The sequence below is a fragment of the Miniopterus schreibersii genome (genome assembly GCF_964146895.1).
Source record: "Miniopterus schreibersii genome assembly, chromosome: 5".
NCBI lineage: Eukaryota > Metazoa > Chordata > Mammalia > Chiroptera > Miniopteridae > Miniopterus > Miniopterus schreibersii.
The window spans coordinates 2,489,404-2,510,540 of NC_138106.1; the positions used below are offsets into that span (position 1 = coordinate 2,489,404).

The following is a 21,137-nucleotide window of genomic DNA, read 5'->3' on the forward strand; positions in this document are numbered from 1 at the left end:
AAAAGTAAAATAAATACATAAATATAAGCCTTGTGGTGTTGGTGTTGGCGATGGTGGTGACAGCGGACACTGGTGGGGGTGGATGCGGGTGGTGGTGGTGGGGATGCTTTTGTGGAACAGCAAACAACCAGTTACTCCACTGGCAATCGGCCTGTAAGGGACGCTGCACACCCCCCCACACACAGGGGAGTCAAGCTTTCCCTGTGTCACTGGTTCTGTCGCCTTAGACAACGCGAGTCACCCAGCGTTTCACACTCATTTGTTACGTGTGTGCCTGTCTCTGCCTAAACAAGAACCAAGGTCTTGCCTCGATGACATTCACTTAGAGACTGTGATTAGCTGGGCCCCTAACAAGTGCCTTTCAGCAAAAAAGAGAATTATGTTTTGTGCCACCTTCCGTGAAGCTCATCCACTTTGGCCACTGGTGATGTCCCTGGACCACAAAGGACATATCTCCCCCCGTCCGCAGACAGTGAGCCCACCAGCCCCGCGATTCCGTGAAGGTCAGAGTGAAACCCAAGCTTTTGTTTTTAAAGAGTGAGACCAACTTCCAAGTGCTTTTTCTTTGTTTCGCCTTTTCCACGTGGTCATCTCACAGGTTCTCCAACAAAATGTTGTTGAGTTTAAACAGCCGGGGGGGGGGCTTCATCCGTGTGTCCGCCACGCTCCCAGGCCGGGGCGCCCCTGGCGGCCTTGACGGGGGAACACTTCCCGCTGCAGTGCCCCCGTCTCGTCTTGGGTCACGTCATCCCCAGACATTTGTTGTTGTTGTTAATCCTCATGTGAGGATATTCTTTCCTTTGATTTTCAGAGAGTGTGGAAGGAATGGGGGGAGAGAGACACACACATCCATCCGAGAAACATATCAATTGGTTGCCTCCCGCAAGTGCCCTGATCTGGGCCGGGGATCGAACCTGCAACCCAGGCATGTGCCCTTGACTGGAATTGAACCTGAGGCCCGTTGGTGCTCGGGCCGACACTAACCACTGAGCCACAGCCGCCAGGGCCCTCGGGCGTCCGTTAAGGGCCTCCTAAGCTGTTTTCACTCACAACACCTACGACACCAAAATGTGAGTTTTCACACCACCAACCGGTTCTCCAGCCCCCGTTGCGTGACCTGTGATTCATTCCCTCCCGACACTAACAGCCCAGAGTCAGCGCAGACCCACAGGCTGGAGGCTCGGTTCCCCGAGGCTGCCCCACTCAGACGCCAGGCGCCAGTCCCCGGCTTCTGACCAACTCACTATACCTCAGCGGTTCCCATGACTCCTCAGTTTTGACAATTTTCCCGAACAGCTCACAGAACTCAGGAAAATACTTTACCTACTGGGTTCTTGGTTTATTATAAGGACACGCTCAGGAACAGCCAGGTGGAAGAGACCCATGGGCAGGGCGCGGGGAAGGGCGCCGGCCTCCACGCCCTCTCCTGGCCACCCCTCCCAGCAGCTCCATGTGGGCCTGATTGATCGATCATTAGCCACTGGTGAGGAACTCGGTCCCCAGCCTCTCTCCCCCCGGAGCCTGGGGTGTGGGGCTGAGATTCCAGCCCTCTAATCTCAGGCTGGTTCCTCGGGCTACCAGCCCCCATCCTGCAGCCACCTAGGGGCTGGTGCCACCTCCTTAGCGTGGACCCAGGTATGGCTGACAGCAGCTTGGTGTGAACGATGATGCTCCTGTCACTCAGGGAAGCCCGAGGGTTTCGGAAGCTCTGTGCTGGGAACCGGGAAAAAGACCAAATATATGTTTTGTGTTATATCACAGATGTGCCACGGCCCAGGCACTGGACCAGGGTCAGGGACACAGAAAAAGTCTCCTGGTCCTGGGGCAGTGTCAGGGGGCCACGTACCGGGCAGGCCAAGGAGAGCAGAGCTGGAGGTGACGAGGGTCGTGTGGGAGCAGGGAGGGTGGCTGGCAACCCTGCCCAGAAATAGTGTGGTGACGGGTGATGTCAGGGGGGCTCCGGGAGGAGGGCCACCCAGTGGGGACCTGGCCGGGAATAAACACCTGCAAAAGGAGAGAGTGAGGGCGGGTCGCTTTTGGAAGGCGTCCTGTGTAGCTCGTGGACATCCCCCAACCCCAGTTAGACTCCTCTCAGGCCTGGTGGCAGCCCCGCCAGCGTGTCTCTGGGGGACGGGCTCCCACAGGCTGTGAACTCTGAGAAAGGCAGGCCCGGAGAATCGGTAATCGGGACAGTGTGTTAGGACAGAACTGAAAAACGGATCACACACATCGGGTCGGGGCAGAGAAAGCTCTGTGCCACCCACCCTCAGCACTGGCGATACAAGGACACAGCGGGGACCGTAATGAAGTGAAAGCAACCAGCAGGATCCTGATGAGTCCCCAGTAAGGGCTGGGAATGTCAGATTAAGCTTCGCTGACACGGATTTCCGTGTTGCTTTCTGTGTGCACCAATACCAAAGCCCTTTGGGGTCTCACGGTGACGATTACTTGCCAGGGAGATGCCAGCTGCCTGCCCCAGCCACACTCTCCGGGGTTGTCTGAAACCTTTATCGTCTTGTGTTCTCTGCCCTGCGCCAAGGCCCAGGCAAGCCCTTCCACGCAAACGCGTCTCCACTAGCACGACACGCAGAGGGGAGCTGCAGCCCCTCCAGGCCCAGCAGGGGCCTCCATCCCACACCCCCCGCCTTGCAAACCCACTGGGCTGGTGTATATTAGGAAGTTTAATTAGCAGAAAGCGAATCTGTGGAATCCCTGCTGGTGCCCAGGCTGTGACCCCGTAGGGCTGGATGTATCTGAACAAATGTCATTGAGACTCTGTGCACGAGGACAGAGGACAGCTCTGCTCCCAGGGGGAGAGAGGTGCAGGGGAGGAAGTCTGGTTCCCTCGTGGAGACTGAGCACCTGAAGCCCCAGCAAGAATCCCGAGATTACTGTGGGGCTGCTTACGTCCCAGGCAGGAGGTGGTGTGGCTCCCTCCCGAAGAACCTGAGTTCCAGGGCAGACAGGTGAACACCTGCGCCAAACTCACGGTGCCAACAGGGAGGGGTGGGGCAATGGAAGCTGGGGAGGCACCAGGTGCCCGTGAAAGGTGCAGTGCGGAGAAAATGAACATTTAACGAACACTACCAATCGCTAGGAGCTCTGCCGTGTACCAGCTGAGCTGATCCCCTCATACACCCCATGAGGTGGGACTGTTAGGGATTGAGGCTCAGAGAAGCCAAGAAACCTGGACATCGTCACACGGCTGGTGAGAAGCTCAAGGCTGTGTCTATCAGATTCCAAAGTTCATATGATGTTTCCAGTAAGTCTTTGTCCAAAATACACCTTTATTTCCCTGCGTGTGACTGGGCCTCCTGTGGCAGTGACTTGGGCACACCAAGGTGGGCCGGATCCTGGCCTTGACATTCTTAGCCCCAGCAAGAGTTCAGTGCCCAGGGGATGGGGCCACAAGGATTGGAAATGGGCACCCACAACGGGCAGAGCGAAGGGTGGTCTTGGGGCCCTGCCACTGCTCTGGCCTTGGGAGTGGGGTCAGGAGCCCCAATGATGCTCAAACCCAGTGTGATCACTTGGATAAATGTGACGTTTCCCACACAACCGATCTGTGGGGTAAGACCCAAACTAGCACACATACACCTATTTACATATGTGGTGACTGCTTTTGTTTTATTGGTGGTGGGGGAGTACAGCTAGTTCATGAATATTCCTTTTTATGACGAGCCTGCTTTGTGCCAGGTAGAAGACCGTCCAACAGATTTCTGTCACTTTCCACCTTTGAATGAATGAAGCATGTCAGTGTCCCTGAAGAACACGTTTCCCGGGCAGTGGGAAGAAAGCAGCACAGAAGCGTGTTCTAGACAAGCAGCCAGTCTGAGAGAGAAGGTGGCCGTGGGGAAGGGGTGGGAGGGGTGCCCCCGGGGCTGGCAGGGCTCCATCTCCCACCCTGGAAGGAATTCAGGTGTTGCCTTTGTCACATGGAGACACAGCCACACTGCCCCCTGGTGGTCCTTCCATCACCTACACGCCTCTGAAGTGGGAGGGGACTGGAGAAGCTGCTTCTCTCTCCCAGGTCCTCTGAACCCCTGGGAACCCACATCCCAGGAGGGGAGGCCAACACGCAGCATGGGGCAGGGCGGGAAGGGGAAGGGCTCCTCAAGGCTCTTGCACAACGGTTTGCTTCAGTCCAGGCCCCACTCTGCGGCCTGGGCAGGCTGATTCTGGTACCGTCCAGGTGCTGGCCAGGCCCCTCTCTGGATGTTCTCTACAGGGGTGGCAGCTGGCTTGGCATTGAGTCCGAGATCTCTGTTGGTTCCTCTTAGGCTCCGGAATTCCACCCCAGTCACCTCTGAGGCCTGGCTGGTGCCCTTCTAAAGAGAGGACATTAGGGCAGGAACATGTGCTCACAACAGATGGAGGACCACGTGAAGACATGGTGAGGAGGCACCATCTGCAAGCCAAGGAGAGAGGCCTCAGGGTAAACCAGCCCCGGCAACATCTTGATCTTGGACGTCCAGCCTCCAGACTGAAACACTGAATTTCTGTCGTCTAAGTCAAGCAGCCTGTGACACTGTTATGGCAGCGCCAGCAAACGGATATGATTGCCCAGCTCTGTCCCAGACCTATGGCAGAGGCAACGTCAAAGGCATATTTTAGCCTAGCCAGGCGTGACACAGTGGTTGAGCGTCAACCCATAAACCAGGAGGTCACGGTTCGATTCCCAGTCAGGGCACATGCCCGGGTTGCAGGCTTGATCCCCAGCAGGGGGTGTGCAGGAGGCAGCCGATCAATGACTCTCATCATTGATGTTTCTTTCTCTCCCTCTCCCTTCCTCTCTCTGAAAATAGTAAAGATATATTAAAAAAAAAAAAAAAAAAAGACATATTTTATTTGGATGACATTTCTCATTCCCAGATCATATAAGCTAAAGGGAACTGTTCTGAATATGTTCCATAATGCTCTCAAATCCAAAGTGTGTCCATGAGATGGGCCAGCAGTAAGGAAGCCCTCTGTGAGGTCATCAGCCCGGAGTGTCCGTGAGATGACCCAGCAGTAAGGAAGCCCTCTGTGAGGTCATCAGCCCGGAGTGTCCGTGAGATGACCCAGCAGTAAGAAAGCCCTCTGTGACGTCAGCAGTCCCCGGGCCAGAACTCCACAGATGGAGACTTGCAAGCTCTTCAATGCGGAGCTGCCGCCATGCCTCACTTTGCAAGCCCTCTTTTAAGAAACATCATCATCAGGAGTCCGTTTGATGGCATCAAGAAGAAGCAGTGCCTCCAGTATTTGAAAACCCTGAGAACACTGCAGTATGATGGGTTTAAGACCGTGTTTCTGGGGGAAACAGAGATCCCCGAGAGCCTCGTCACCGGGGAGGATTTTAGTGCAGGGCTTTGCATGCAGAGTCCGACTTGGTATGTGGTGCACGCGGGGGGCAGCCAGGGGTGGGTGCCTTGGAGATACCGGGTGCTCCTGAAAGATGAGCGCAGCGTCCACCCGGAGGAAGGCCTCTTCCTTGAGCTCTGCGCTGCGGTGCAGAGGGCCTACGGGAAGTGCGCCATCGTGGTCAAGGACCCCAGGCCCCAGGGGGACGACGAGGCCGAGGCCCAGGCCCGCGCATCCTCGGTCATTAACCTAAGGAGCATCGCCTGCTGCCCTGAGGTGGCCAAGTCCTGTGGCCACGAGCTGCTCTCTCTGCCCTCCCCGTACAACTCCCTGAACCCTCTGGACTTGGCCTGGTCTTCCCTGAAGTGGTTCATCATCAACAACAGGAAGGAGCTCTGCCTGCGGTCCATCGACAGCACCTGTTCCTACCAGCTCATCCTTTTCAGTGACCTGGTTAGCAGAGGGCTGGAGAGGCTGAACCTGGGCAAGTGGAGGACGCTGATTAACAAAGTGCGGAGATGGGAAAACTACTACCTGGGGAGGTTTTCCTAAGGGCGAGGCCTCCCAGCAGCAAGACTGCATCCCAAACTCGGTCCTGACAGCCGACTCCCCAGGGTGTGGCTTGGGACCGCGGCAGCTACAGATACTGCGCCGCGACCTCCCAGGGATGCTGCGAGGCAGGAGATTCCTAAGAGTGCTGGAAAAATGCCCCAGGCTCATTAAAGCTTCTTGGTAAATTAGGGTCCTGATTTGACTCCCATCTTGTTAAGGCAACATTGAGGGCTCAGCTCAAAGGAGCTTGTGGTGAGCGAGGGTGAGCCAAGCTAAAGAATGTGGGATCAAAATTTAGGTCTCAGAAAGAAAAAGACCAAGTGTGCACCCCTGAGAAGTTGAAATTAAGTAGTGTGCCAACCAGTTTGAGCTCACATAATAATCCAAGGGAGCCAGCTTGCCATTGGCCGGAGATGGGGTCCAGAGGGTGGCTGACCAGGCTCCTTCCTCCCCACTGCAGGGGGCGAAGGGCGATGGAGAAGCATCCAGGGAGGTGACACCCCACCCAAGTGCTCCAAGGCAAGGTGGTGGCCCAGTAGGAACCTGGGAAACTATGACAGTGACTGGTTCACGTGGGACTTGGCGGGTGAAGGGATGGAGAGATGGGGAGTCTGCAGAACCCACTTATCTAGTCCATCTCCCATCCCAACCACCCCGACAGGAGGCCCTTAGATTCTCACTTGCGTCCTGAGCTCTGACAGCTGAGTGCCTGGGGCTGGTACATCAGCACCTATTCAGGTCTGGGGCTGCAGCTCCTGTGGGTCGTTTAAGGATGTGGGTGGTGCTTCGCACTTTTGTTGAAAAAGCCCTGCCTCCTAGTAAACGTAAAGTTTATTCTTTTTAAAAAATATATATTTTTATTGATTTTAGAGAGGGAGAGGGGGAGAGAGAGAGAGAGAAACAAACACAGATGTGAGAGAAACAGGTCACTGCCTTCTGTGCCTCAACTGGGGACTGAACCCAAAACCCAGGGATGTGACCTGACCTGGAATCGAACTGGCAACCTTTTGGTGCACAGGACGGTGCTCAACCAACCAAGCCACTCCAGCTGGGCAGGGGCAGTTTGTTTAACCTTCCGGACACCCCCACCGGGCAGGGTCTGTCACTGCCCCATTTTACAGATGAGGAACAAACACCGAGAAGTCCCTCGACAATCAGGTTCCAAGGCCCTCCTGCCCCCTGGCCCCCCCCGCTTGGAGCCATTTTCTTTTTCGCCCCACAATTCACACGGCATCAGGCTCACCTCTGACATCAAACCAGACAGCTGGCGAAACGCCACCTCCAACTAGACGCTGCCACAATATGTCAACACAAGCTGAGCAGGAAGCGGGAGACTCAAAGCCGCGGTTTTACAGCGCGTATGTGAGAGGATTTTGTGTTATCAGGTGAACATAAAGCAGCAGAGCTGTTTTTGTTTGAAAAGCAAAACTACCTAGTACCATGAGCTTAGGGTTCTACCCCTCTGCAGCCTGTCTAATCGTGAGAAAGGCAGGCAGGGGAAGGAGACTGTCCCTGTAAGCAGAGGACCGGGAGGAGCAGGTTCAGTGTTTAGTGACATGTCTCACACCTGTGCACCCAGCACGGAGACTTCTGGCAGAAAGTACCGGAAGGTGCTCTGGGCCCCAGGGATCCAAGGGGCTGAGGTGGAATCTCAAGTTTCCAGCTTATTAGCTATGAGACTTTTGAACATGTTACTTTGCTTCCCTGAGGCCCAGTGAAGAACTAGTGAGCGAGGGTTGAGGGCCTTGAAACGCTTGGCCCCCACCACCCGCAGTGCCCGCGCCTCAGCGTGGTGCTCCTGCCACAGAGTCCGGGCTGGGCGAGTGCACCCACGTTTACCTGACACTGACCTCATTACCTCCTCTCTCTTCGAGGGAAATCCTCCACCACCAGGCACGGGCAGACACCTCTGACGATACTCTGATCAAAGGAAACCTAGTTCTGGGCCTTTGAGACCCTCGGTAGTGAGAGTTAATCTCCGGTGGGTGGGCACGGAGGGTGGTGAGCACAGCCCGAGTCTCTTGGGGAGTAGCTGCGTGCTGTGTGAAATAAATGGTGGGTGACTATGACAGGGACCCTGCATGTGTGGACAAGTCCCCCGGACAGGCCTCATGCTGTGGGTGGCTGTTCTCCTCCTGAGGGTGGCTGACGGACACCTGTCCTCTGGCCCTCACCGTCACCAATGAGGACATCCCCACCCCCTCCCACAGATGAAGTGAGGGCTATGCTGCCCTGGAGCGAGCCCAGAGGCCCTACCCCCTGAGAAGGTCCAGGCTTAGCTGGGTGGACAGAGCCAGGCCTGGCCTGACAGGGGCTCCTGCCCATCCAGGCATGTACTCTCCATTTCATTGTTTTACAGACATGACCACTTTTACATATGTGACCTCATTCAGGCAGACAAGCCCCTCGCACACAGGCAGGGCAGTGAGTGCTGAGCTCACTTTACAGCTGACACAAGGAGGGGACACTAGGTCATCAGGCTGTGAGGAGTGGAGACCTAACCACAGAACTTTAAACAAAAGGAACCCCACCTCACCCCGACAAAGTGGCAGTTGAGAGCTGTGCTGGACCCATGGTCAAGAACTAGGGACCCATTTTTATTCCTATCCCAGACTTGGTTCCCTCCTCAGTCACTTTATTGTCCACAATGGCTGCAGTTAGACCCTGCTCACGCCACCCCCAACCCCCGCCATGAGCCCACAGCCTCCCGCCGACTTCAAGGAGAAAACAGGCAGAGGGCCAAGATCCTGGCAGGAGGGAAAGGGGAAATGTATAGGGAGGGCAGCAGGTTAGGGGGTGCAGGGGTGGGTCGAGCAGCAGAGGCCTCCTCCCCACAGCACTGGCCACTTCTGCAACCCAGCCCCGGGGGGGGGGGGCATGGGGGGAGGAGAGCGCCTTCCTCGGGATGCGGGTCTGCAGACTCCCTGCTCTCCCAGCACAGGGTGTGTGAGAGACAGACACACACACTCCACACCGGCCTGTCCCAAAGACCAGAGGCACCTTTTTACAAAAGTATTTTATTTACTAGAGAAAATGAGGGTTCTTTAAAAGCATCTAATGGTTCACATCACTTTAGTTAAAGCTTCAGGCTGAGTTCAACCTCTGGCACGTCCCTCAGCAGTGAAGAATTCCTTCTCTTCTCAGCTGGAGTCCTCGGAGGTCAAGTGCAAATCTAGGGAAGATGAACCAGCAGTAGGTAGGAAACGCCTGATAGAACAACTGGAGCATCTTCCTTGCTCAGTGTAAGGCTCACATCCAGCTACGGAGACTCAGCACACACACTGGAGCTCGTTTGCTCACGAGTGCACTTTCTTTTTATTGTTTCCAGAAAAGGGCTTCCCCCACCCCCGTACTTTCAGAATTACAATTTTCCTTCCATCAAAAAGCCCCCAGCTCTGAGCTCAGCTGTTGGCCTCTGGGCCCTCGTGGAGGCAGGGGTGTTTGGGGTGAAACCTCACTGCCTTCTCAGTTTTGAAGTGTTTCTGTGGAAAGGGCCCCCCTCACCTTTTCATTTGGACAGGCTCCCTCCTCCCCACGGAGCGCCTGCTCTGGGTTCCGGTGGATGAAACATCTCTTTAAAGGGCGAGCATCTGTGACAGTAACTGCTTCTGCCTGGCGAGCGCCTGCAGCTCCCTGAGGACCGTGGTCAGAAAGGCCTGCCGGAGCACGGGTGGTGGTGAGGGAGGGGTGGCAGCGGGGGGGGGGGGGGGGGGCAAACAGAACCAGGGTTAAGGACACCTGAAAGGGATTCCTATGCTGCACCTAGAAGCCAGACTTTATCCTGAAAAGAGCAGGCTCTCTGAGTCTCAGCTACAGGCAGGGTTTCAAATGGCCTGTGACCCCCACCTCCTCCGCAATTTTATGCACAACTGTAGGTGTTTCTAATGTGTGCTTCTTCGAGGAGGTCTGTGCTTTCATGAAATTCTTGAGTCCTGTGACCCACACCCATCAAGCTCCCTGCTCTCGATGAGGGAGCCACACAGGCTTGGCATGGAATATCCACGTGCTCCTGGCTCATCAGCAGACAGGGTGTGAGGGTCGGGATCTGGACCCCGCCTCACAAAGCTCTCTGATGATGGGGCCTTATGCCCTCACCCAGCCTCAGACCCGAGGGACCTGGATTTCCCTGAACCATCGGGCATTTGACTGGCTGCCCGCCCAAACCCCTGCGCATCTCATACTTGCCAAGTCTCCATACCTCTGGCTTCCCTTTAGCTGTCTTTCTTCTGTGACTGCTTCTTCTTTTCAGCTTCTAGCTGCTGTTGTCTTGCTTCCAATCTCTTCCTCTGGTATATTTTGACTCCGGCAAATGCCAGGCAGAGAATTAATGTCTTTGCTGCCAAGATATATAGCAGCAGGGGCACATGATCGAGAACCTTGGAGAGAAAGAAGCTGTTCTAAATGTCCAGTATGCTCACAGGCCTGGGGGGCTGGATGGATTTTAGAAGCGACTCTGTCTACCCCCCATTCTACAAACAAAGGACAGTGAAGCTCATGAGGCCTAGAGGCCCACACACGTGACGGGTCTAACTCATGATGGGGCCAGAGCAGGAACGGATCATTCTGACCCACCCCAGTCTCCCTCCACTGGTTCCTGATCTCCAACGAACTGGGATAACATCACAAATCATGTACATATATGTTCCCATAACTTCATTCACATTTTTTACGACTCAGACCTCGATGTGGATTTCACGGTTAGAAAGTGTAGCACTCGGTTACCAATCCACAGAGAGCTCGCCAGGCGCCAAGCCAGCACAGCGAGGCTCACGCAGGTGCTTCCCTCTAATCCCGTAATGTCCTAGGAGGCAGAGAGACTGTACTAACTTCACGGCTGAGAAAAGGTAAATTCTGGAAAGGTTAGGGTCTGACCGAGTTCCGATGCTCCAGAGCCTGAACTTGTCAACAGCACACTTCACTGTCCCATACAGGACGCTCTCAATCCTCACCAATTTCACAATTAAACTGCAAGTAAACAGATGCCTTCCTCTGAAGTTACTCTGCTGGTTACTTACGGGTATTTGAGGAAGTTGCACTAGGCATACAATGGAAATCAAAAGGAGAAACCAAATATTTGAATTGTTTTAACTGAAACAGTAAGAACTCTGAGTAAGTGGACAGCAGCTTACACCCGTGAAACCATGTTAACAGTAAAGAACAAACACGGCAGACCCACCAGAAAGGTCCCTCTGGCAGTCGTAGACAACTAAAAATTTACAAAAAAGCAGCTTTATCCACATGAATACAGCAGCTTGGAATACCGACTTGGTTTCCAGGTCCTCCCTCCCCCAGAGCTCCAGCTCACCTCCCACACACTTGGAGCTCACCTCCCTCAGACCTGGAGCTCACCTCCCCCAGACCTACAGCTCACCTCCCTCATCTCCTCCAAATTGCCCTCTAATTTCAGTTCTTGCAGGTTCCCATTTTAGAGATGAGGCTCCACTCACGTTTATAAACCAGCTACAAAAAAACAATGTGAAATGTCACCTTCTTTTACCTCCTTGGAGGCAAAAATCACCAGTTTGTTGCCATAAATAAGCCTCTTGGTGCATCCCAAGGACTTTCTAGGCTGAGCACTGACTGACGCTAGAAGAAGTCACCCTCCTCCAGTTCTCAAACTCTGCGGTCCTGCCACACCTACATCACAGCCACAGTTCCCAGGAGCTGACCACGCAACTGCCCAAGCAAGTACAACAGGCAGATTGCAGGCAGAGCCAGGAAACCCACTGACACGGAAACACCATAGGCAGGCTGGGGAAGTAGTTTCGTGTTTACTCTCTTCTTAAGGGTCCAGACAGGAGGTGGCAGGAGAAGTTTCGGGTGAGAGGGCAGAGCGGAGGCAGCTGGGGTCAAGGGCACTCTGAAGGCTAATGCGAAGGGTTCAGGGCCCTTCCTGCCTCTTAGGCACTGAGCTTCAGTTGGGTAAATCTCTTCCTTTGACTTCTAGCAAATTCCTCGTGTTAACTCTCAAAACGTGCAAACCTCAGGAGGTGATGAGTACAACGTTGCTGGGCGGATGGGAGCCACATCAGCCGTTTAAACCAGGACCGGTCCCTGCATCTCAAGGACACTGACTTCCTACAGGATGAGGCCACGGGGTATACCAGGGCTCCACGCAACTCCATCTCCAGGGCTCGAGTAGTCGGGTGCAAGGACAGTCCACTCCTTTCTAACACTAAGGGATAGGCGCTTTTTAAACACGAGGGAGCCCCAGTGCTTGCAATCAGGGAGTTCTGGGCAAAAGCTCAGGACACAGGAAGGACTCCTTAACAAGCGGGATTTGCCTGGGTGGTCAACTGGTCTATTGTCTCCAAGCTCTGGAACCCACACATGCTAAGCAAATGCCCCCACATTTCAACCTCCTCAGAGCGTCCTCACTCTGCCTCCTCAACCGTGACCAGCTCCTCCTGGAGGACAGTCCCCATCACCTTCCTGCAGCCCCCAAACCCCGTGCCCTGGGGAGCTGGGAGGAGGGGATCTGTACCCTCCGAGCTCCAGCTTCCAGACCTTTCCAGACCTTCTTGCAATAAAAAACTAGGGGATATTTTGAACAAGAAAATGCTTATAATAATTGAAAAAAAATACACAATTTAGGAGTTTGAGAATACACACGACACATATATGAAAAAGTACACCCAAACTTCGCAGTACCTCTCTGGATGGTATGACGATGTGTGATTTCTAGTTGATTTCCTACTATTCAAAGTATCTATAGTAACATATTATTTCAGTGGCTGTCCTGTCACCAACCTCCAGCTGACCCCACCTGCTTTGGGGATTTATTGAGATGTGACCATCCCTCTCCCAGGGACAGTCGGCCAGCAGGCTCCCCTGGCTGCCCTTGAACCTCTGCTCCCAGCAGCCCATCTGCTGTTTCCCTGGGCTCAGTCCTGTTTACTCCCAGCCAGGATTTGCTGAACTTGATGTTACAGCAGATCGTTTCTTTAAACCTGACACTCATGAAACATGACTACGTGAAGACTGTGCCCATGGAAACCACATGGATGCTTTCAATGCATGTGCAAGTTTGAGTTAGAAAAGAAACACACTTGTTGGCAACACGTGAAGATTAAGGAAGGGCATAGAAATCTGGAAAGATTTTGTATACAGGCTGCTCTGTAAGATGGTAATCCACTTTTAAAAAAACCAAAATGTGACACTGTAGGTGGCTTTATAGGCATGGGTTTTGCAAGACAAGTAGGGCAGACCTGACCTCACTGGGTGCCTGCCCTTGGAGAGAAGGCCTCGCCTTCCTCCCAAGTCTGGGTACTCAGTGCACATTTGCATGTTGTAACTTAAAGTAAAATATAACTATTATGATGATTTCTGCTTGAATCTACTTTTTTTTATTCTGAATTTTTACAATCAGGAGAGAAAACCCGAGCCATCAATGTTTAAAACTATGGTCACCTTCCAGTTCATGCTGGACCGACTATGAGTCACTCCCGGTCAATGCAGATCCTGGACCAGCACATGAGCAGCAGCAGCTGGACGGTCAGGCTTGCTGGTCTACAGTGGAAGACAGGAAACAGGTTGGTGGGGTTTTCTGGAGCAGACCACCTCAGGAAGGCTTCTCTGATGGAGAGGGCACACGAGCAGCAAAGAACAAGCTCTGTTGAGAGGGGCTTGAGCGTCCTCATTAAGGTGACACAGAGCATGGTGGGGAGCAGACCGCCTGGGTCAAAGCAGAGACAGGTGTGGCTCCTGTTGCTCAGAGAGACCTCTGCTGACCTTTGCCAGGATGGAAGCACAGCCCCAAGCAGAGGTGGAAAGCTGCTCTGAAGGGGACATATGTTCTTGTTCCAGTCACCTGAGGACATGAGAGTCCAGGTCCAATCAGTTCCTCCACCCACCTTCCGCCCGGATCAAGAGCTGCTTTGTGGATGAGTGACTGTTTCTCAGGTCCCCTGAAGGTTAACTAAGCAAACCTAGGTTTTTAAAAAATATCTGGAGGGAAAGGAGTAAACAATAGGGGAAAGTTGTCCTAAGAAAGCAATTTCTATCAAGAATTTCCTCTAAAAGTGAGGGAGACCCAGGGAAGGCAAGGCAGGATTTGGCGAGGCAGGGACACAGCCGGAGCCTAGGAGTTGCTCTGAGGCCTCGTTTGTCACTATTTGGGAGACTGTGACACACACCCGAAGAGTCAGGAGACTTGATCTCTGAATGAAAAAACTACACCCTCTGGTGACGTCCCTCTTGGGACCTTGGTCCCATCTGCAAATGAAGAAAAGGGGTGTCAACTGATGGGCTCAGGACCCCTACTGTTTCTGAAATGTGAAGACTAACAGCTTCACTCTGCAGTTTGAGCCAGGCTGCAGGGCCTTAGATACCCAGGCTGCAGGGCATAGATGCACTAACTCACTGTCTCCACTTCAGACACTGGGAAACACAGAGTTTAGGTAACATGTCCAGTGTCACACAGCGGGAAACTGGGATTTGAGCCCTCCGACTCCACAGTCTTGTCCTGAGGCAGGCAGAGAGCTCTGCACTCAAAAATCACAGGGATGCTTTTCTTTAAATAGACTTACAATTAAAATTAAGAGAAGCAGCAGAAAGTTTCACAGGCCTTTAGAATGAAGATAATAAGATGAAGTTTAGGGAAGATGTTTTATAAAAACTTTCACTTATAGCCTTGGGAGTGTGGTTCAATGGTTAAGAGTGTTGGCCCACAGACCAAAGAGTCTTGGGTTCCATTCCCGGTCAAGGGCACGTATCTGGGTTGCAAGCTTGATCCCCGGCCCTGGTCTGAAGGGTTGCCAGTTCAATTCCTGGTCAGGGCACATGCCCGAGTTGAGGGGCTCCATCCTCGGTGGGGCGTGTGCAGGAGGCAGCAAATTGAAGTTTCTCTCTCCCTTCCTCTTGTCTTAAAAACCAATAAAATTTTTTAAAGTTCATACATCATCTGTTCAAGGTCACAGTATCTTGATAACAAGCTGGGAGTGGGCACAAGACAGCCAAGTTTTCTCCATGACTTTCAAAGTCAGATAGCTAATAGGAATTTACACCATACTCTGTTTAAATGCAATGACGGTGACTGAAGGTGCTCATGACCTTCCAGTGTAAACGGCCTATTTCTCTTTAAGTAGCAGCAGATTCTGATCTGCGCTGAAGTACTTTCCTAACATGTTATAACCTGTTGCTAGAATTTCCACTTTGAGTAATCTCCAGTAATCCCAGGGATTAGCCATGTTGTAAATTAAAATAAAATGTTTAAGGGTGTGTACAACTCCTTTAATTGAGTTGTGTACAAATACAGTAGGTGAGTCTGGCTGTCCTCACTACATACCTAATGAACCTATGGAAGATAATGATTCCCAAGGTCAAGGACAACAGATGGGTCCGAAACACTAGTGGCAAAAAGTAAACTAAAAAGAACACCGTGGTCTGGCCCTCTGGCAAACATGCAGAGCAAGTCCTCACGTAACATTGTCAATTGGTTCTGTGACTTTAAGGGAAACAACATAAAATGAAACCAACTTTACAAGAGACTAATTAATATAAACAAGAGTTAAGTCCCTACAACATCCCATCAATGTAATAATGAAACAACAGCGAACAAAAGGACGTTTTTGGAGGACCTGTGGTACCACGTTTACTAGTGGTATGACCTTGGACAGTCACTTGGCCTCTCTTAAGCTTCACTCCCTCACCTGCAAATTCTCCCTGGAGACGGGATTATGAACACTAAGCACCATGTTCAGCCCGTGGAAAGTACTAAGTAAGCGTCAACCGCCATGGTTATGATAAACGCCTCTCCTCCCACTAACGGACACGCTGAGCGGAAGAACACGAACAAGAGGCATGCGGGGAAAATGCAGTCACTGCAAGACAGCGGGCACGGTATAAAGCACCACCAGAGGGCCAGGGGAGCTGACAGCTGGGCTCTACTTATTCCGGGTGGCACCAATGGAAGGGCATGTGGTCTGGGGCAAGTCATTAACCTCTTTGAACCAAAAGCGTCCTCATTTTTAAAACCAGAATCCAAGGAAAAATTCCGCAGCTCTGGAATTCGTAAGCTACCATTCTCTCCGGTACCACGGAATCGGACTGTACAGTTATACTGGCTCGACTGCCTCGACTTCATACCTCGACTGGTACAATTCAAGCTCTTTAGGACAGAAATATTTAAAGCCAACCTGCAAACAGCGGAAGGGGCGCGGTGAGGTGGGAGGAGGGGGCAGATCACTGCAGCTCGCTGTCACCGCTGCCTCCGCTGCCTCGGCATCAGCGGGACTGGCGCCTCCCTTAGGGACAGGCTCGGCCCTGCCAGCGTGCAGACCTCGGCAGGACTTCGGCAAAAGAAAACTGAGAGCGCTAAAAATACCCACCGGCTGTCTGCTCCGGCGCCACGCACACACCTGCTGCAACATGGAAATAGGACGCAGCTGGTGTCTGCGGGGGGAACTGCAAACGCCGACAGGAAGGGGGCAATTCTGAGCCATAAAACCAGTCTAAGTAATGCAGGAAATTCTAAACTTCCCCTGGAACTACTCAGTCTTAGCTTAAAGCTCAAAAAAAAAAAAAAAAAAATTAAGAAATAAAAAAAAGTAATGGCTTAGATAGAAAAAGTTCTATTTCCTTCACTGCAAAAACATCCCGACTTTTTCCTTTGCCAGATTTCTCGAAAAGCAGAAAAGCTACCCCCGGCTGGCTAGGCCGGTGCGGCAGCATCACCACGCGCCTGGCCGGCCCCGCGCCCCGCGCCCCGCGCCCCGCGCCCCGCGCCCCGCGCCCCGCGCCCCGCGCCCCGCGCCCCGCTCTGGGGGGCCGCCCCCGCCCGCCGCTGACTAGCTGCGTCCTCAGTCTCACCCTCCCAACTGCTCTCGACCCTTCTCACCCCAGCCCTTCACCCTGCATCAGGTGGGGGGCAGGGGGGTCCCGGGGAGCCCTGGCCTCACTTGGCCGGCCTCTGGGGCCCACTCCCGCGTCGGCCGGGAGTCCCTGGGCAGAGCGCGCGGTGCCAGCTCCTCTGCGGCCGGCCAGGGGCCTCCCCGGTGCACCCGCGGGTGCGGCCAAGGGCGGCCCCGTCTCCCCGCCCGCGCACAGCGGCGCGTCCAGCACGGTCGCTGCCCCGGGCCCTGGGGACCGACAGCCGCCCAGCGCCTACTCCCGCCCCCCGGCCGCGCCTCAGCCCACAACGCGCCCGGAGGCCGCGGGGCCTCGCCCTCCGCCCCCACCCCGGGGCCGGCGCCGCGCGGCCGGGAGCCGACTGGCGGGCATCCCGGGGAGCGCGCGCGAGCGTAGGGCCCCAAAGAGCCCTCAGAAGCCGTCCACTTACGGTTGAGGCGGAGGAGGCTGCGGCTCCCGCGGGCAGGCGAACCAGGCTCCCAGGATGCTGCGCGGAACTACTCTTCCCGACACGCACCGCTCGCGCCTGCGCAGTGGGCCCGGGAGGCCTTCCGGCGCGCTCCGCTCGGCGCAGGCGCAGTGGGTCGACACCGGCCTCCCGGGCTCGCCGTGCCTCGCGCCTGCGCAGTGGGCCCGGGCGGCCTGCAGGGCGGGCGGCGCGGCCCCGACCCTGTCTCTCCGGGGGTCGCGGCGGGCGGAGCGCGGGCAGCGCGGGGCTCCTGTGCCCTCGGCGGCGCCGCCTCCCCCGGGGCCTCTCGCTGCAGCCGCGCCGCAGGCCCGCGGGTCCCCAGCCGTTGGCAGGGTCGTTGGTGCCCGCTGACCACGCGCGCGGCTGCCCGGGGCTGGGCGCGGCTCCCCGCGCGTGGGGGGCGGAGGGGGCGGCTGCGGGGCGGGGGCGCGGGGCTGCAGCCGGCGGCCAGTGCTCCCCGGGAGCCGGCCTGGGCAGGGCCTCTGCGGCGGACTCAGGGCCCCACCCTCGGGCGCCGGCACCCCGCGCCAGGAGGTCCGGCCGGCTCGTCCGGGGCCCCCGGGTGACCCGCGCGGCCCCGAGCCCCACGGCGCCGCCGGGGATTGTTGGCGGGGCCCAGGCGTCGGGGAGCGGCGAGGGGCGCAGGGACGGCCCCGTTTGGCCCCCGTTAACCCCGCGTCGCCCGCCCTCCTCCTGGGCCGGCTACTCCACCTGGGCACCGGGGTGGGTGCCCGCCCAGTCACGGGTGTCGCCTTGGTCAGCAGGGAAGAAAAGGTCGTCGGGGAGCCCAGGCGGTGAGGGGTCAGCCTGGGCAGCGGCCGCAGTGACCAGGGGCCAGATACTTCGAGCAGGAGTGACCGCTTAGCCCAGGCGGGCGGGCGGGGACCAGGGGCAGTGAGGGCCCGTGGAAGTCGCCGTGGGAGGGGCCCCGCGGTGTGTCCTTGAGGCGACAGGGACAGCGAACGGGCCACCGGGCCTCCAGCCGAGCGATGGTCTGGGTCAGCGGGTTCAGCCCGTCCTCGCGCCGGCTCTGCCCCTTTGGTGACCTTGTGACACGGGGAGCCCGATGCTCCCGCCCTGAGCCCCTGCTGAGTGGGTGCCCCGGCTGGGGTGGCATCACCGCCGTCAGATGCCCGTGGCCCGGGGGAGGGAAGCCGCCGGCCTGACGGGGGCGCCACCTCCGCGGCCCGAGCGCGCCGACCCCGGGCGCAGGCGCAGCAGGTGCCCGCAGTGCAGACGTGCTCAGTGCCTTTTCTCTCCAAACATAATTGTGAAGAGAAGAAAATAAAGTCGTGTGAAAGCAAGTTGTTTACCGAGCAGTGACATGCCTTTTATTGTTTTTTTTCCCCCACAATAAGAATTTTTTAAAAGTGAATTTTCTGCAGAACTTTACAGATTTACTTAAAAACATGTTTGCCTTGGGTGGTCCTTAAAGATCGCGCTTCCCCAGCGGGGGCTGGCTGCGCTGTGAAATGCTGGTCCTCTTCAGACTTGCAAGTAAGCTCAGTGCCGGGAAAAACGGGCGCAGCTAACCCGCGGCCCTGCTCACCTTCACGGCAGACCCTGCGGTCACGAGCTCACTGGCGACTGCTCCTGTGTCAGCCAGGGAGCAAGTGACAGGTTTTGAACCCCGGCATCTGGGTAATAATACATCCTATCTGTAAATTGAATTAGCCACATGCAAAATCACGTCTCGTGAGAAAGAAAACCCTGTGCTTTATACATCTTTCTGTCCCCCCTGCCACTTTCAGGGGCTCCCCTTCAAGTCTGGTTGTATCTCCACTGTGGACATTGATTAAAGTGACAATCCCATTGCACGGAAAGTAAAAGGGGTCTTCAGGACACACGACTGCGCCGATGGGCAGGCATAAGTCACTGAGATGGAAATGTCACCACCCCAGTGGGTCAACCACACGATCTGCCTGAAGAGTCTGGACCGAGAGCGAGAGGCTTGGCGTCACTCCTGAGCAGTGACCTTGGGTTTGCTCCACGGCACGGGCGTGGCCTCATCTTTGGGCATCCGAGGGCGGCGCCCTGCCTTGCTCGCTGGTCAAGGAGACAGTTTGAACCCCGCTGCACCCAGGTTCTCATGGATGGTGGCCCTGGCTTCTTCCAGATTCAGAATCTGGTTCTTGTACTTCTGCTTCCAGTCGTCCACGATGTACTGGTGGTAGGGGTCGTTGGAGTGCTCCTGCCTCTTGGACTTCACGGTGCTCACCAGGATGGCCACCACGATGAAGGAGAACATGCCGATCATCACCATGAGGTACAGGATGACGTAGTAGAAGTTCTCTGCGTCCACCTTGGCTTGCAGGGCGTCTTGCTCGGCGGTTGTGTTCCTGCGCCAGGTGTCCATGTAGGTGATGAAAATCCTCCTGAAGGCATCTTCCAGGGTCTGCGTCAGGTTGGACAGAGTGGCCATGCTTCCCTCCCGCGCAGAGTCACTGGCAAGGTGGATGGACAGGTTAAAAATGTGATGGGGAGGGGTGTGCAAGGGGGAGCGCGATAGTGTCCCTCTTAACCTGGCTGGTGAGTGACTGAGCGCACATTTAATGACGCCTTAAACTTTGTATATGCGTTTTTTGCACGCGTGATAATCTGATAGTTTAATGGGGGACATAACACTGTACATAGTATGATTCCAATTTATATAAGTGAATAGCCCCGGCTGGGTGGCTCAGTTGGTCGGAGCGTCACATGTGCACCAGAAGGTGGCAGTTTCAGTTCCCAGTCAGGGCACATACTCAGGTTGTGGGTTTAATCCCCGGTCGGGGCACATGCAGGAGGCAAGAAAGAGATACAGTTGCTGCAGGACAAAGGATCTGAGTGTCCCCTGACACACACACAAGTGGCAGCACACTCGTGTCATCTCAGAAACCCAAGCCGGGGCACACTTCGCCCACAAGCTCTTCCCCAACTTCCAAGGCTGGGCTGGGGCCCCTTTTCTGTGCTCCCGTGAGCTGCCGTGGCTGTTTATTTGCTTGTTGCTCATCGAGTGTGTGCCCGTCATATGACACCGGACACCCCTCTGTGACCTGGGGATTACCCCCTCCGTGTGCAACGGAGAGAGCAAGTCTTTGGAATCAAATCATAGGACAGCTGGGGCTGCTGGAGGGCAGGGGTCGCCTCACTGACCTTTGACCTTCGCAGACCGTTTCGGTGAGTTTGGTGAAAGAACTAACGTCCCTCTCCCGTGTACCATGGAATTCAACTGGAAGCCCCTACAACGGCGATTCTTACCTTACTAGTGGGGGAAGGGTTCACAGATCCCTTGAAAAATAAAACCATTTCATTTTATTTTCCCCCTGAATAGTGTACATATGCACATACAAAGCTCTCCAGTTTCAGGGGACTCCTGGGCCCCCCAAAGCCCATCCAAGAATCTCTGCAACAGAATCCCTCCCGTGCCCAATGCACAGGGTCTCTGGGCTGTTTGGGGGAGGGGGTGGCAGCGATCCCCGACCTGTGGAGCCAGCACTGCCCAGCATTTGTTCAGCTCCTGACGGGCACGCTCTGTGGCTCAGCGGGTCAGGAGGCTCTTATTTATAAGACTCAGCCACAGTGGAAAGGGCCTCAGGCATGGAGTCCTAAGTGCTGGCCCCCGGCCAGGCTGAAAAAGTCAGTTCTGAGGTGGACGCCCCAAGTTCACTGACGGGCGTGTGAAAGCGTGCAGACAGGTTTACATTTCTGACACCCGGAACAACCTGTAACTGAGAGACACTGGCCTCGTCTGGAATACGGACTATCCCTCTCCCAGGGCGAATCCCACAGTAGGTGTGTACTTTAGAAATGTGAAGGCAACCATGTGAAACTGCCATTTATGTAGGTTTAAAATATTGGCAATTTCCTATGGTTCTGCCTTGTATAGGTGGACCTATAGATTTCAGATATTTTAAATAAATCTTGCTCCAAAAAAAACATCAAACCG

The 21,137-nt window shown here is 55.1% G+C and overlaps 3 protein-coding genes across 14 annotated transcripts in view; 1 reads left to right on the plus strand and 2 right to left on the minus strand.

The window, feature by feature from the left end:
- Window positions 1–5,116: 5,116 nt before the first annotated feature.
- Window positions 5,117–5,892, plus strand: LOC308557656 (protein FAM243B; the record flags this gene model as incomplete). The annotated part of the gene is made up of 1 exon (XM_081138316.1): window positions 5,117–5,892. The coding sequence occupies exon 1, from the start codon at window positions 5,155–5,157 to the stop codon at window positions 5,890–5,892; it is 738 nt and encodes a 245-aa protein (XP_080994442.1). The 5' UTR covers window positions 5,117–5,154.
- Window positions 5,893–8,890: 2,998 nt separating this feature from the next.
- SMIM11 (small integral membrane protein 11) lies at window positions 8,891–17,271 on the minus strand. 6 transcript variants are annotated; one of them, XR_013998857.1, is made up of 5 exons: window positions 17,171–17,271; window positions 13,303–13,401; window positions 10,091–10,268; window positions 9,397–9,548; window positions 8,891–9,064 (listed from the first exon to the last, which is right to left on the minus strand). XR_013998857.1 is itself a non-coding variant. In XM_081138213.1 (4 exons), the coding sequence occupies exons 2-3, from the start codon at window positions 13,312–13,314 to the stop codon at window positions 10,104–10,106; spliced, it is 177 nt and encodes a 58-aa protein (XP_080994339.1). In that variant the 5' UTR covers window positions 13,315–13,401; window positions 17,171–17,271; the 3' UTR covers window positions 8,915–9,064; window positions 10,091–10,103. The 6 variants fall into 6 exon arrangements, 1 of the variants encoding a protein (XP_080994339.1); XR_013998858.1 differs by lacking the exon at window positions 17,171–17,271 and adding an exon at window positions 16,730–16,913; XR_013998859.1 differs by lacking the exon at window positions 17,171–17,271 and adding an exon at window positions 16,029–16,356.
- An 811-nt stretch (window positions 17,272–18,082) lies between these two features.
- KCNE2 (potassium voltage-gated channel subfamily E regulatory subunit 2) overlaps window positions 18,083–21,137 on the minus strand; it is a 115,606-nt gene continuing 112,551 nt past the window's right edge. For all 7 annotated transcript variants that reach the window (XM_081138209.1, XM_081138207.1, XM_081138205.1 and 4 more), the window contains one exon: window positions 18,083–19,653. In XM_081138209.1, coding sequence (XP_080994335.1) covers window positions 19,260–19,631 — 372 coding nt within the window. In that variant the 5' untranslated portion in view covers window positions 19,632–19,653 and the 3' untranslated portion in view covers window positions 18,083–19,259. The remainder of the gene's footprint in view (window positions 19,654–21,137) is intronic.